Here is a 14,319-nt window from a genome sequence, read left to right on the forward strand (position 1 = left end):
AATAAATATTTGCTGAGTACACACACTTACTGTGTCCCAAAGGTTTTTGTTTTTTGTTTTTTGTTTTTTTTTTTTGAGATGGAATATTTTGAGATGGAATCTTGCTGTGTTGTCCAGGCTGGAGTTCAGTGACACAATGTCAGCTCACTGCAACCTCTGCCTCTCCACCTCCTGGAGTCAAGCGATTCTCCTGCCTCAGTCACCCAAGTAGCTGGGACTATAGGCACCTGGCACCACGCCCAGCTAATTTTTGTATTTTTGGTAGAGATGGGGTTTGATCATGTTGGCCAGGCTGGTTTTGAACTCCTGATGTCTGGTAATCTACCCACCTCCACCTCCACCTCCCTAAATGCTGGGATTACAGGCATGAGCCACCACGTCCAGCTCCAAAGATCATCTGTTTTGTATACTAACATTCCTTACGGCCTAGTGAGAAAAACAGAAAATAAACATATTACCACAGAGGGCATATGCTCTGCAAAGAGAATACAGGTTATTTGAGAGAATGAAAAGGATAACTCCTCCTCTTTTTGGGGGGACAGTGTGTGTGTTAAGGAAGCTGTCTAAAAGTAGGGACAGCTAAGCTGAGGTCTGAAAGGGAGTGAGGCAAATGGTGTCTCATGAGGCAAGCGGTATGACTACTCTTAGGCATGGGTACTAGCTGGTCCCTTTGGGAGCTAGTTAGGGAGAATATGGTACATTTAGAGACCTAAAAATATGCTTAGACCTGAAAATATGCTTAGACATCTCTCCTGTTAATTAATATGTTTTATATTTAGCATTAGGCTCCAGTCGTAAACTACCTATGTATGGCAAGTACTAGAGCCAAAACAAACAAACAAACAAAAACTGATTACCCGAATGCATTTTATTTGATGTCAAAGAAGAGAAGAAGTTATTCACATTTAGGTCCAGATTCTTACTTCAGGTTCATGCTGAGCTGCAGGGAAGCTTGGGAGAGCTGCTTATTTCTCTGCCTGCTGCATTCCCCTTCTCAGTTGTTTATCTCTCTCATCTCATTCCATGAAGGATTTGAAGTGAATTTCTGCCAGTAAGAATCTGCCTAACGATGTTTGTTACAAAGGAGACAGATAGGAAAGAATTATTATAGATGCAGAGACTCTCCATTAAACTTTAGCATAGTCTTCAGCTAGCCTTTGGAGAAAAGAATGCCCACGCAGATAATTTAGTTCATTCAGGTTGTTCTTCCTGAAATCTCAAGGGGAAATATCTCACAGGACAAAAAGGACTTACAGTTGAAGGAGAGGGATGCCTGAGAGGAAGAGTGCATTCAGGAGAAGGTGAACTAAACCAGCACTGGCTCTTCTGTATTTACTTATTATTTGGAGTAACAGAAAGCATTTCACAAGAGTACATTTGTATTTTTTTCTACTAGCCATGGCAGCTCAGATACCTCACTTGTCAATTGAGTCCTGGTTATTCTTATATTCTTTTGTGTGCGTGTGTGTGACAGAGTCTCACTCTGTCACCCAGGCTGAAGTGCAGTGGCTCAATTTCAGCTCACTGCAACTTCTGCCTCCCCAGTTAGGCGATTCTTGTGCCTCAGCCTCCCTGAGTAGCTGGGACTACAGGCATACACCACCATGTTCAGCTAATTTTTGTATTTTTAGTAGAGATGGGTTTCGCCATGTTGGCCAGGCTGGTCTTGAACTCTTGAATTCAGGTGATTCGCCTGCTTTAGCCTCCCAAAGTTTTTTTGGGAGGTGCTGGGATTACAGATGTGAACCACCATGCTCTGCCATGATTATTCTTATATTTTTTTCTATATTATTCACATTTTTCAACAGCTGCACTATTCCTGATATTCAGAAATTTTAATATTTTAATTATGGAATGAAGGAATTATATATCAAGAAGTTCAGGCCAGGTGTGTTGGCTCACACCTGTAATCCTAGCACTTTGGGAGGTTGAGGTGGGTGGATTACCTGAGGTCAGGAGTCTGAGACCAACTTGGCCAACATGTTGAAACCCCATCTCTACTAAAAACTACAAAATTTAGCTGGGTGTGGTGGAAGGGCCTGTAATCCCAGCTACTCAGGAGACTGAGGCTAGAGAATCACTTGAACCTGGAAGACAGATGTTGCAGTGAGCTGAGATCGCACCACCGCACTCCGGCCTGGGTGACAGAGCATGACTCCATCTCAAAAAAAAAAAAAAAAAAGAATTTCAAAGATCAGTGGGAAATTGTTTTAAATTGCTATCATGTTCTGGAGGATCATGTGATAATTCCTATTTGCATGTATGGAGATCTTCGCCTGTGGTTGTTTTGCTTCATAATTCATGGTTTCTTACTGTCCTTACTTCTTTCTGTAACTCTGGCTTATTCTTGCTGTTGGTTCGCATAGGTTTGAGGGAGGCAAACTCATCTCAATATCATTTGAATAATCTGCATTTGCTGGAAAAAGCAAGCCAGCCATGCAGTACAATCTTAGGTAAAATAAAAAATGATTCTGGGGCTACCTGCTGGCTTTGGTCTCTCTTATCTTTTATTTTGCTTACACTGACTATTAAAGAGATGACTGTTTTATGAAAAGTATTTATTTTGGAATAAAAGTGTTTTCAGAGGGATAATGGTTAGAAGGTAAAATTTGCAATTTTAAAAAAGAATGATTAGAAGATAAAATTTACAATAAATTAAATGTCTATGCTCTTGAATCTTAATTTAAATTATACAAATATGTGAAATGGTTAAGTAAACGGAAAGCCATAGCATTTATGCAAAATCCCATTTCACCTATTTGTTATAGCTTCTAATGAAAAAGTTTGCTGACATAGTGATTTTTGGCCAATTGTTTGAAGCATTTCTTTTTTGTGAGATGGAGTTCCCCTCTGTCGCCCAGGCTGTAGTGCAGTGGAGTGAGTGGAGTGAGTGACCTTAGCTCACTGCAATCTCTGCCTCTTGGGCTCAGGCAGTTCTCCGGTGTCAGTCTCCCAGGTAGCTGGCATTACAGGCATATGACACCATGCCTGACTAATTTTTTGTATTTTTAGCGGAGACGGGTTTCACCATGTTGTCCAGGCTGGTCTTGAACTCCTGACCTACAGTGATCTGCCCGCCTCAGCCTCCCAAAGCGCTGGGATTGCAGGCGTGAGCCACCATACCTTGCTGTTTGAAGTATTTCTGCCTCACCCCAGGTTCTTTGGAGAGCATTGGTGGGCCAGCCTTGAAAACCAGAGGAAGCTTTCCGACAGTGACTTGTAATTCCCAGAAGGAACTTAATGGGAGTGTGGAATCTTTTAAAAGTAAATATTTCCATTACGTAAACATGAACTTTAAAGAGATCCCACATACTTCCTTTTAGATTTTGGCCATTTCAGTTGCCCTGCTGTGTGCTCATTGTTTCTGTGCCTGGCATATCTTTTTTACTCTGTTCTGCTCACCCATATGTGCTTTTCTTGCAGTATATTCGAACTTCTTATGATACAAAATTGGATCATCTGTTACATTTAATGTTGAAAGAGTGGAAAATGGAACTGCCCAAGTTGGTGATCTCAGTACATGGGGGCATCCAGAACTTTACGATGCCCTCTAAACTTAAAGAGATTTTCAGCCAAGGTTTGATTAAAGCTGCAGAGACAACAGGAGCATGGATAATAACTCAAGGCATCAATACAGGTAAAGCTCCCTCCCTCCCTCCTTTTCACCCACCATCTCTCCCTCTCTCCCACCCTCCCTTCTACCCTCCCTCCATCCTTTCTCCTTCCTTCCTTCCTTCCTTTCTTCCTTCCTTCCTTCCTTCTGTTCTTTTGTACTCTCATTCTTTCTTCTCTTTCTCTTTTTTCTTTCTTCTTTCTAACTGTGAATCAGTTAGTGTGCCACCTAATCTCTGCTCTGCAGTGCTCCTAGGATATGTGGTACTGTGAGGAAGACAGATGAAAAGCATAGTGACTAGAGAATAAACCTAGAAGAGTCACAGGTTTTTCCTGGAATGTACTTTTACCATTGTCAGAATATACTATTTTAACATAACTTCAGATAAACCTCTGGAAAAGAGAATAGTCTTTCCTGAGCTCCCAACTATATAGCAAGTTTAGAAGGGACATCGAATCCATGCAAGTGCATAGTGTGTGTGGTCCTGGACTTTGCTAAACTCATGTAATGATTGTGAAGTTCTCAGACTTGGGAAATGAGTGATGTGGGTAAAACTCGCATTATGTGTTTTGGGCATGAGTAGACACTTTTTTTTTTTTTTAACTACATGATTGCTGAAAGACTCACCATCTCAATCATTGGCTCTTTTATACTTCTTGAAATCTGAAATTCCAGAACTTCCTATGGTGGGCTCTGACCTTATTTCTTTGCTTCAGTGTTTGTGAACTCTCTGCACATAAGGACAACCTGGGGAGCTTTTAAAATACAGATGTACACACTTCCCCAGATGAATTAGAGGCTTTCAGTCTGGAGCTTCGGAAGCATGTCAGCCAGGATTGAGAACCGGTGATTCCATAAACTCTTGTCTCTTACCAATTTGTTACTCACCTGTGGTTTTCTATTTTCTATGTGCTTTTCTCTCTTTTGATTTGGTATGCCCTCACCAGTGTCTCCTATCAAATTTTGTCCATGTTTTAAAATCTACACGAGATGCCAACACACTCATGAGACAGCCTTTTGAATATCTCAACTAGAGCTACTCACTTTTGTCTTTTAGTTTCTACAGCATTTACTGCCTGTAGCACCTGTAGAACGTTGATATTTTACCTTACAGGTTAGGATGAGTTAGTGTGTTGCTCTCCTTCTGATTGTATACTAGGGGCCAGTGTCTGAACATCTGCCTAAGCCTTTAGCACCTTGTACTGATATAATAAAGTTTCTTTTGGCTGAAAAGAAATGAAGGAAGTGAATGACTAAAAAAACAAAGCAAAATAAAACCAAGGGGTTTGACCTGTCATGAATAGGTAACACAGTAGTTTATCATGAATATTTTATAGAGATTGTTTCACATTCTTGGAAGAAATTGAAGTTGGCAGAGTTCTAAGTCCATTGTATGGTTCTTATTTGATTTCCAGTAAAAAAAGTGGGTGGGTAGGGAAGTTTCACATCATTCATTAAAAAGCCAGGCTTGGACAAGGCTTTTTGTTTGAATCACTAACTGAATGTCATGCTTTGTTTTACTTAATGCCTTAAAAAGTTCATTTAGGTTCGTGTCAGCTAACCTAAAGGAACACAAATAGAGTAGTGTGAAGATGATTGAAATACTTTATATGAGCAAAATAAATGGAAAATGAGAAATACTTGGATCTCCACTAAACAACAATCAGGCCGATGCCGTGGTTCATGCCTATAATCCCAGCCCTTTGGGAAGCTGAGGGCTGGTGAATCACCTGAGCTGAGGAATTCGAGACCAGCCTGGGCAATGTGGCAAAACCCTGTCTCTAAAAGAATACGGAAATTAGCTGGATGTGGTGGTGTGCACCTGTAGACCCAGCTAATGGGGAGGCCGAGGTGGGAGGCTTACTTGAGCCTGAAAGGTTGAGGCTGTAGTGAGCTGTGATCATGCCACTGCACACAGCCTGGATGACAAAGCAAGACACTATCTAGAAGGAGGAGGAGGAGGAGGAGGAAGAGGAGGAGGAGGAGGAAGAAGGAAGAAAAAAAGAAGAAGACGGCGATGAAGACGATGACAACAAAAAACAATCAGTCTGACCTGATTCAACCACAGCTCCTCTAAGGCCTGGCCACTTAAGGTTTAGTCCCTGGACCAGCAGCACCAGCATCAACTGAGAGCTTGCTGGAAGTGCCTATTTCAGGCCCCACCCCAGACCTGCAGAATCAGGACCTGCATTTTAACAACATCCCCCGACGATTCCTGTGCACATTTAAATTTGAGCTCTGCTTATGAGCTTCTGTCAATTCTTGACAGACTTCTCAACCATAGTTGAACATAATTTGGCATGAATCTTTGACATTTACTTAAATTGAATGCCACAAGCCTTGAGAAACCACTGTGTGACAAGCATCTGGATAGGTGCTAGGGATGAAAGAGGAGGACCCTGGATTTAGGGATGGGTTGGGCTGTGACAGACAAAAAGCAACTAGTGAGAAATTGATGCTGACTGGTTTATAGTTGAGTTTCAAAGGAAGTGTTTTGAGAATACAAGGAAGAGGGAGATTAATTCCAGTTTCTACTGAGGGTACCTTGGAAGTCTTGGGAAGGATATAGCACTTGGCATTGGTCTTGTGGGAAAGGTAGGAAGTGGCATTACTAAGAAGTGGCAGCTCAGGGTTAGGCACACAGAGATGAAGGCATGTGTAGAAAGAAGTGATAAAGGTCCTCGCTGGAGTGTGTGCCATGTGGCAGGGAACAGGGACTGCAAAGGAGACTGGAACCAGATTGGGTGCCATGCTAATGCCTTATTCTCTATGTAGCAAGGTGCCCTGAAAGGAATTTGAACAGCAGGACAAATAGGGGGATAACATGATCAGATGGGGTTTTACAGAGAGTCTCAACAGGCAATATGTATTACGATCACATATAAGGTGCTTATAACAATACCAACAATGTTGACAAACCCTGCCAAACCATGGAATCAGAGTCTCTCCTGGGGTGGATGGCTCCACACTTGATATTGATGTGTGCCCATGATCCAGATCCCAGATTCTAGAGATGGTTTTGGGAGAAGGTCAGAAAATGAATTGGAAGGGAAGATGCCAAGAACAAGGAAATGATTTAGCTGGTAAGCAGCAGATCCTTGCAATATGCAGGTTATTTTTTCTTTCTGTGCTAAAGACACAGATAGGGTCAGTACCACACATAGGAAGAATAAGTCTTATAATGCATCATTGTGATTTAAAGGTCAGATTATGCCAATCTCAAAGGCTACTTACTGTATGATTCCAACTACAGTATATGACATTCTGAAAAAGGCAAATCTATGGAGGCAGTAGAAAGATTAGCGGTTGCTAGGAGCTGAGAGGAGAGAGGGATGAGTAGGCAGAGCACAGAATATTTTCAGGGCAGTGATACTAACATGGTGGATATACATCATTGTATGTTTGTCAAAACTTACAGAATGTACAGCACCAAGAGTGAACCCTAATGTAAACTGAGGACTATGGAGAATAATGATAATCTATTAGTCATGACCTTATAATGCAGAGTCATCAATTTTAACAAATGTACCAGTCCCATAGGGGATGCCAATAGTTGGGGAGGCTGTGTTTGTGCAGGACCAGGGAGTGGCAAGGGAAATTGCAGTGCTTTTCATTCAATTTTTCTGTGAACCTAAAACTGCTCTAAAAAGTACAGTCTATTCTTTAAAAAGGTCGGATTGGCTAAACTGGAATCCGATCTCTACAAAATCTAAGCTCTAAATAAATTGTCCAAAGCTCTGCTACCTTGGACAATTTAAACTCTCCATACCACAAGTTTTGCCTATAAAATGGACTTTAAAAAGTTCCAGCTTAAAGTATAAATACATACAAAGGTAGCCCACACTTACTGAAATCTTACTATGTGCCAGTAAGTGTTAGCTACTGTAATAATGACAAGTATTAATTCCAGAAGGGCAAACATTAACATACTACTCCTCGATGTATTAGCTTTGAAATATTTTTTTGGGGGATAACTTTGATATATTTGTGTATATAAAGCTATTAAATTAGTTTACCTTAATAAGCAAGGGACATACCTGCAGGATATTTTGCTGGGACTTTAAGTAAGATTAGGGGAAAAAATTCATAATATTAGCACTGGGCTTGCTGAGGAAGGGCAGTGCATAGCATTTTGGTTAGGCAAGAGTAGGGTCAGAACTGGGGTTGTAGGCAGAACTTGCCCAAAGGGAGAGGAACATTGTTAAGGTAGAGAGAGGTAATGATGAGAGGAAGAGGTGTCCAGAAAGAAGAGAGGAAGCCAAGATATCAGAAACTAATTCCACTGTGCCAGCAACTTTCCCTAAGAATAGCCCTTCACATATGGTTGCCTATTTATTTGTTTCTTTCTGGCAGTCTCTTTGTTTTGCACAATTTATGAATTCAAGTTTGACTTCTAAACTGGTTGTTTATAGGAGTGTCCAAGCATGTTGGGGATGCCTTGAAATCCCATTCCTCTCGTTCCTTGAGAAAAATCTGGACAGTTGGAATCCCTCCTTGGGGTGTCATTGAGAACCAGAGAGACCTTATTGGAAAAGATGTAAGTAGACAATCCTTTCACAGCAAAAGAAAATGAACATGTGTTCAAATTGCCAGCTTAACACTGTACCTGGAGTCTAATGAATGAACATCACAGATATGGTATGTTCAATACTAACTCCTGACTTTCTGCTGCTTCCCTCACTCTGTCTTAGAAGATGACAATCCCACGCTTGGAGTTGCTCAAGCCAAAAGCCTTGGACCAATCCTGGAATGATGTCTTTGTCTCACACTCAAACTTGATCCATCAGTTTCACTTTAAAAATATATCTAGAATCTGATTTCTTCTCACTACCCCTACAGTTACTGAGTGAATCCAAGCCACCATTATCTGTCGCCTGAATGATTGCAATAGCCATTTTTTTTTTTTTGAGACGGAGTTTCGCTCTTGTTACCCAGGCTGGAGTGCAATGGCGCGATCTCGGCTCACCGCAAACTCCGCCTCCTGGGTTCAGGCAATTCTCCTGCCTCAGCCTCCTGAGTAGCTGGGATTACAGGCACGCGCCACCATGCCCAGCTAATTTTTGTATTTTTAGTAGAGACGGGGTTTCACCTTGTTGACCAGGATGGTCTCGATCTTTTGACCTCATGATCCACCCGCCTCGGCCTCCCAAAGTGCTGGGATTACAGGCTTGAGCCACCGTGCCTGGCAAGCAATAGCCATTTTTATTCTTACCTTTGTCTCCTAACAGCCTAGTCTCAACATAGTAGCCAGAATGATTCTTTTAAAATATACAAATCAGATAATGCTATTTCTCTGTGCAAAAGCCTTCAATGGCTCCTGTCTCACTTAAAGTAGTAGCCAAGGTTCTTGCAGTGGTTTGCCCAGAGTGAAACAAGGGACATTCTTAATTTGACCCTCTTAGTTCTCATCTCTTACCTTGTTTTACTCTGCTTCATTGCTTCTTATGTATTGGTTGATCCCATGTATTCTTTTAAAGGGACTAGACTTGTCTCAGTCTGTTTGTAAGACTAAGTTTTCAGTAAAATATCAGACATAAGAAAATGTTCTAAAGAAGAAAGATGACTACTGTTAATATTTCCGTGTGGATCATTTCAGAATATTTTCTATGGATGTGTGTATATGTACAGCTATATATGTGTGAATATGTACAGTAAAAAAAATGTATATTTAAAAAGTAACAACAGAACTCACTACTATAAATCTGCTTTTTTTAAGCGTACCTAATGCCATAGTTATTTCTCCATGCTGATTAATACAGACATGCTTATGGGTTTTTTATTTTTATTTTTTTTTGAGATGGGGTCTTGCTCTGTTGCCAGGCTGGAGCACAGTGGTGCAGTCTCAACTCACTGCAACCTCCGCCTCCTGGGTTCAAGCGATTCTTCCGCCTCAGCCTCCGAAGTAGCTGGGACCACAGGCGCGTGCCAAACGCTCGGCTAATTTTTATATTTTTAGCAGAGACGGGGTTTCACCATGTTGGCCAGGATGGTCTCGATCTCTTGACCTCATGATCCACCTGCCTCGGCCTCCCAAAGCTTATGGGTTGTTTTAACTTTTTTTTTTTTTTTTTTCTGAGACAGAGTCTGGCTCTGTTGCCTAGGCTGGAGTGCAGTGGTGCAATCTCTGCTCACTGCAACTTCTGCCTCCTAGGTTCAAGTAATTCTCCTGCCTCAGCCTCCCGACTAGCTGGTATTACAGGCACCTACCACCATGCCTGGCTAATTTTTGTACTTTTAGTAGAGATGGGGTTTCACCATGTTGGGTAGGCTGGTTTCAAACTCCTGACCTCAGATGATCTGCCTGCCTCAGCTTCCCAAAGTGCTGGGATTACAGGCGTGAGCCACCATACCCAACCTGTTTTAACTTTTAATTTGGAAAACTTCAAACATATTAGGCAGCAGAAAAATTAGAAAAATGAACTCTTTCCTACGTACCTATCTCCAGCTTTAGCAGTTAGTAGCTCATAGTCAATTTTGTTTCTTCTCTTCCCTTATCCATTCAGCTGACCCCCTCCATTATTTTGAAGCAAATTTGAGACATCAGATCATTTCATCTATAAATATTTTGATAGTTTTTTCTAAAGTGCATGGCCAATGAAAAAGACATAATGACATTATTATATCTAAAAAATTACCAGGAATTCCTAACACTGACTATCCAGTCTAGTCAAATTTTTCATTGCCTCATAATGTTTTTTTTTTTTTTTTCAAAACCATGATTTCTTGAGTCTTTTTTTTAAAATTAAACAATAATTAAACATTATTGTTTAATGTTTTGATTTCATTATCCAAAAAAGTGTCATACATTGTGATGGGTTCATATACCTCTTGACCTGGGTTTTTTGTTGTTGTTGTTGTTGTTTTTTGTCACTTTTAATCTATGGATTTTACTTCCATCTCATTTTTTTTTTTTTTTTTTTGAGACGGAGTTTCGCTCTTGTTACCCAGGCTGGAGTGCAATGGCGCGATCTCGGCTCACCGCAACCTCCGCCTCCTGGGCTCAGGCAATTCTCCTGCCTCAGCCTCCCGAGTAGCTGGGATTACAGGCACGCTCCACCATGCCCAGCTAATTTTTTGTATTTTTAGTAGAGACGGGGTTTCACCATGTTGACCAGGATGGTCTCGATCTCTTGACCTCGTGATCCACCCACCTCGGCCTCCCAAAGTGCTGGGATTACAGGCTTGAGCCACCGCGCCCGGCCCCATCTCATTTTTTTATGTGTGTATAATTTACTTGTTAAGGAAACTGGGTCATTTATTCTGAAGAGTTTGTTACAGCTTGGATTTTCCAGATTTAATCTTTTGTAGCTGGGTTTAGCATGTTTCTTTGCTTCTTGTAAGTTGGTAGTCTCATCGAGAGGTATGATCAGATTCAGGTTTTCTGTGTAAGTTTATGCCATAGGAAGAGGTATGTCTTTCCCTTGTAATATATGGTGGTCTCTCTTTTTATAATGTTATGAGTCATTGCACAGATTCATTATTTCAACAGAGTTTCAACATGCTGACATTTCTTTATAACGTCCTTTCTTTATTAGCTTACATGCTCTATGTACTTAACACTCAAAAACTTAAATACTCCATATAGAGAAAGATATTCTCACCAATCACTTGGTTGCAGTTGTATAGGAAGGGCCTCAACTGAAACTTGGGCTTTCTTACTCTTCTAAATACTATACTCTTGCCTCTAAAAGCAAATACGAAGTGGAACAACTTAAGAAAGTGTTCATTAATGTAATGTAATAAAGTTTTGATGTTTTATAATGAATGAAATGCTTTTTGGCTGCTTGACTGTTCTACTGTGTGTATGTGTGTGTGCGTATGTGTGTTTTCTTGAGATAGAGTCTCGCTGTGTCACGCAGACTGGAATGCAGTGGCAAGATATAGGCTCACTGCAACCTCTGCCTCCGAGGTTCAAGTGATTCTTGTGCTTTAGCCTCCTGAGTAGCTGTGAATATAGCACACACCACCATGCCTGGCTAATTTTTGTAATTTTAATAGTGATAGGGTTTTACCATGTTGGCCAGGCTGGTCTTGAACTCCTGACCTCAAGTGATCTGCCAGTCTTGGCCTTCCAAAGTGCTGGGATTATGGGCATGAACCACCGCACATGGCCAGCTATTCTCTTTGGAATACTAGAGAAAAGTCAGTGTCAAAATATTATTCTGGAATAAATGTACTAAAAGACAGTATTTTTGAATAATGGTGTGGTCTGTATACTGGTGTCAATCTTTGAATTGTTTTTTAGTGGTTTGAAGCAAGGTAAGCACAGAAATGAAATAGAAGGCCTTGCTTGAATTCCTTCTCTACTGAAAATACAAAGATTAGCCAGTGTGGAGGTGCGGGCCTGTAATCCCAGCTACTCGGGAGGCTGTGACAGGAGAATCGCTTGAACCCAGGAGGCGGAGGTTGCAGTGAGCTAAGATCGTGCCACTGCATTCCAGCCTGGATGACAGAGCAAGACTCCCTCTCAGAAACAAAAAAAAGAAAAAATATTTAGAACCACTGTCAGCAATGTGACTGTGCTGTGTTATTCAAGCACATGGAAAGCAGGCTGATCTTGCTGAACAGGGTATGTTTCATTATTGTTGAACTTCTGTTGTGAATCTCATGTACCACAAGCTGCCTACTAGTTATTCATAGTAGGATCCCATATTGGTTCATTAAAACATGGGAAATTTAAAAAAGCGATACCACAGATAGTTTGAGAAGCACTGCTCTAAATTGCAAGTGATACTTTTTAAACTAGACAGGCGCTTTTTGAGCACATAGAGATAGGCCTCTGGAGCAGGTGAGCCTGGGGAAGGATCTAGAGTGCTGACCCTCTCTTGTCCTTGCTGTCTCTCAGGTGGTGTGCCTGTACCAGACTCTGGGTAACCCCCTCAGCAAGCTCACAACACTCAACAGCATGCACTCACACTTCATCCTGTCTGATGATGGGACCGTGGGCAAGTATGGAAATGAAATGAAGCTCAGAAGGAACCTGGAGAAGCACCTCTCTCTGCAGAAAATACACTGCCGTGAGTATCACAGGGACTCAGTCAGTGGGGCTGGTTGGAGGCCTCCTGAGGTCTTTCATGGTGTTCCCTGACCATCAGAGCTCACACCCTTAGTCCCCTCAAGCTAGTCTCCAGAATGCTCTTCGGCCACCCTGCTTCCCACGTGGGTATCTCCCCTCCTCTCTCCCTCCATCTAGCCCACCCGAATGACTGTTCGAGGATTCACTAATGTTTTTATCCTTCCGTGACCCCCCCAAAGATTTCTTGTGTCTCTCAACTGTCACCCACAAGTCTGCACCGTCTGACATCCCGCTTTCTTCCAGCTGTGGGTTCACTGTGGTCAAGGTGCTCGCTTGTCACCTGCACAGAGTAGAGAGGCCCAAATTGGCCCCTGCCTTAGAGCAGCCGGGGGATTAAGTTAACACAGTGAACCCACAGCCAGAAGAAAGCAGGATATAAGACAGTGCAGACTTGTGGGTGACAGGTGAGAGAGAGGAAGATATGTCAGGGGGATGATGGAGGGATGAAGACTTCGGTGGATCCTCAAAGAGTCATTTGGGTTGGCTAGATGGAGGGAGAGAGGAGGGAAGATACCCATGTGGGAAGCAGGGTGGCTGAAGAGCATTCAGGAGACTAGCTTGAGGGTACTTGGAGCGTGAGCTTTGATGGTCAGGGAAGATGATATTTCATGTGTGGGTGGGGTGGCCGTAGACAGGGAAGGGGTTAAGACCAGACAGGAGTTTTAGAAATAGGGACCTTGGAGCTGGGTGTGGTGACTCACACCTATAATCCCAACACTTTGGGAGGTGGAGGTGGGCAGATCATCTGAGGTCAGGAGTTCGAGACCAGCCTGGCCAACACAGTGAAACCTCATCTCTTCTAGATATCCAAAAATTAGCCAGGCATGGTGGTGCATGCCCATAATCCCAGCTACCCAGGAGGCTGAGGCAGGAGAATTGCTGGAATCTAGGAGGCGGAAGTTGTGCCGAGCCAAGATCGCAGCACTGCACTTCACCCTGGGCAACAGAGTGAGGCTCTGTTTCAAAAAAAAGAAAAAGAAAAAGAAATAGGGACCTTGGAAAGTGTCAAGTTTGTGTCATGCTCACAATGGTGCTTCAAGAGGGGCATTTTGGTAGTTTTATCTCGAGGAAAGAGAGGAGCAGGGAGGGCCAGAATCGGCATGCGCCATTGGGCAGGGAAGTTTGAATCCTTTACAGGGAACAGGAGGGCTGAATGCTGCCTGGAAAATTGGAGACTTTTGGTTCAAGGCACCAGAAAGTGGACTGCTGCCTCTTGTGCTGAATTAAATCTTCCACAAAATACTTCTTTGGGACAAAGGGCCAGGGAGTGAGAATGCCTTCAGGAGGCTCAAGTCCTCTTCAGCCTTTGAGCGTTAACTGAAAAAATCAAAGGCTGGAAGTCCATTTAGTTTTTAGCCTTGATCCCTGGAAGCAGCAGAATGTAATGAGGATAGACAGATTGAAGCTCTGTCATTTTGTGCCTGTGACCTTGGCCAATGGAGTTCACATCTGTCAAACTGTTTTCTTACTATAAAATGGAAAGCACTATCTACTTCTAATGTTGGTTGTGAGAATTAATTGAGAAGATGTATATTAGCGATGTCTAGACTCGTGTTAGGTACATGATATGTCTTTAATAAATGCCTGTTTCTTTCCTTCCTTTTTCCCTACTTTGGTGCAGGGATCCTCT

General features: G+C 42.2%; 1 protein-coding gene across 20 annotated transcripts in view; it reads left to right on the forward strand.

The window, feature by feature from the left end:
- Positions 1 to 14,319, forward strand: part of TRPM6 (transient receptor potential cation channel subfamily M member 6) — a 375,800-nt gene that overhangs the window by 69,982 nt on the left and 291,499 nt on the right. For 19 of the 20 annotated variants that reach the window (XR_012516553.1, XR_012516546.1, XR_012516543.1 and 16 more), the window contains 3 exons: positions 3,424 to 3,637; positions 8,026 to 8,150; positions 12,459 to 12,630. Coding sequence is in view for 3 of the 20 variants with exons in the window: in XM_010341208.3 (XP_010339510.2) it covers positions 3,424 to 3,637; positions 8,026 to 8,150; positions 12,459 to 12,630 (511 nt within the window). In the remaining 17 variants the exon portion in view is untranslated. Of the gene's footprint in view, positions 1 to 3,423; positions 3,638 to 8,025; positions 8,151 to 12,458; positions 12,631 to 14,319 lie in introns of those variants that run through there. The other variant, XR_012516556.1, reaches the window with a different exon arrangement.

The sequence above is a fragment of the Saimiri boliviensis genome, chromosome 2 (assembly GCF_048565385.1).
Source record: "Saimiri boliviensis isolate mSaiBol1 chromosome 2, mSaiBol1.pri, whole genome shotgun sequence".
Lineage (NCBI taxonomy): Eukaryota > Metazoa > Chordata > Mammalia > Primates > Cebidae > Saimiri > Saimiri boliviensis.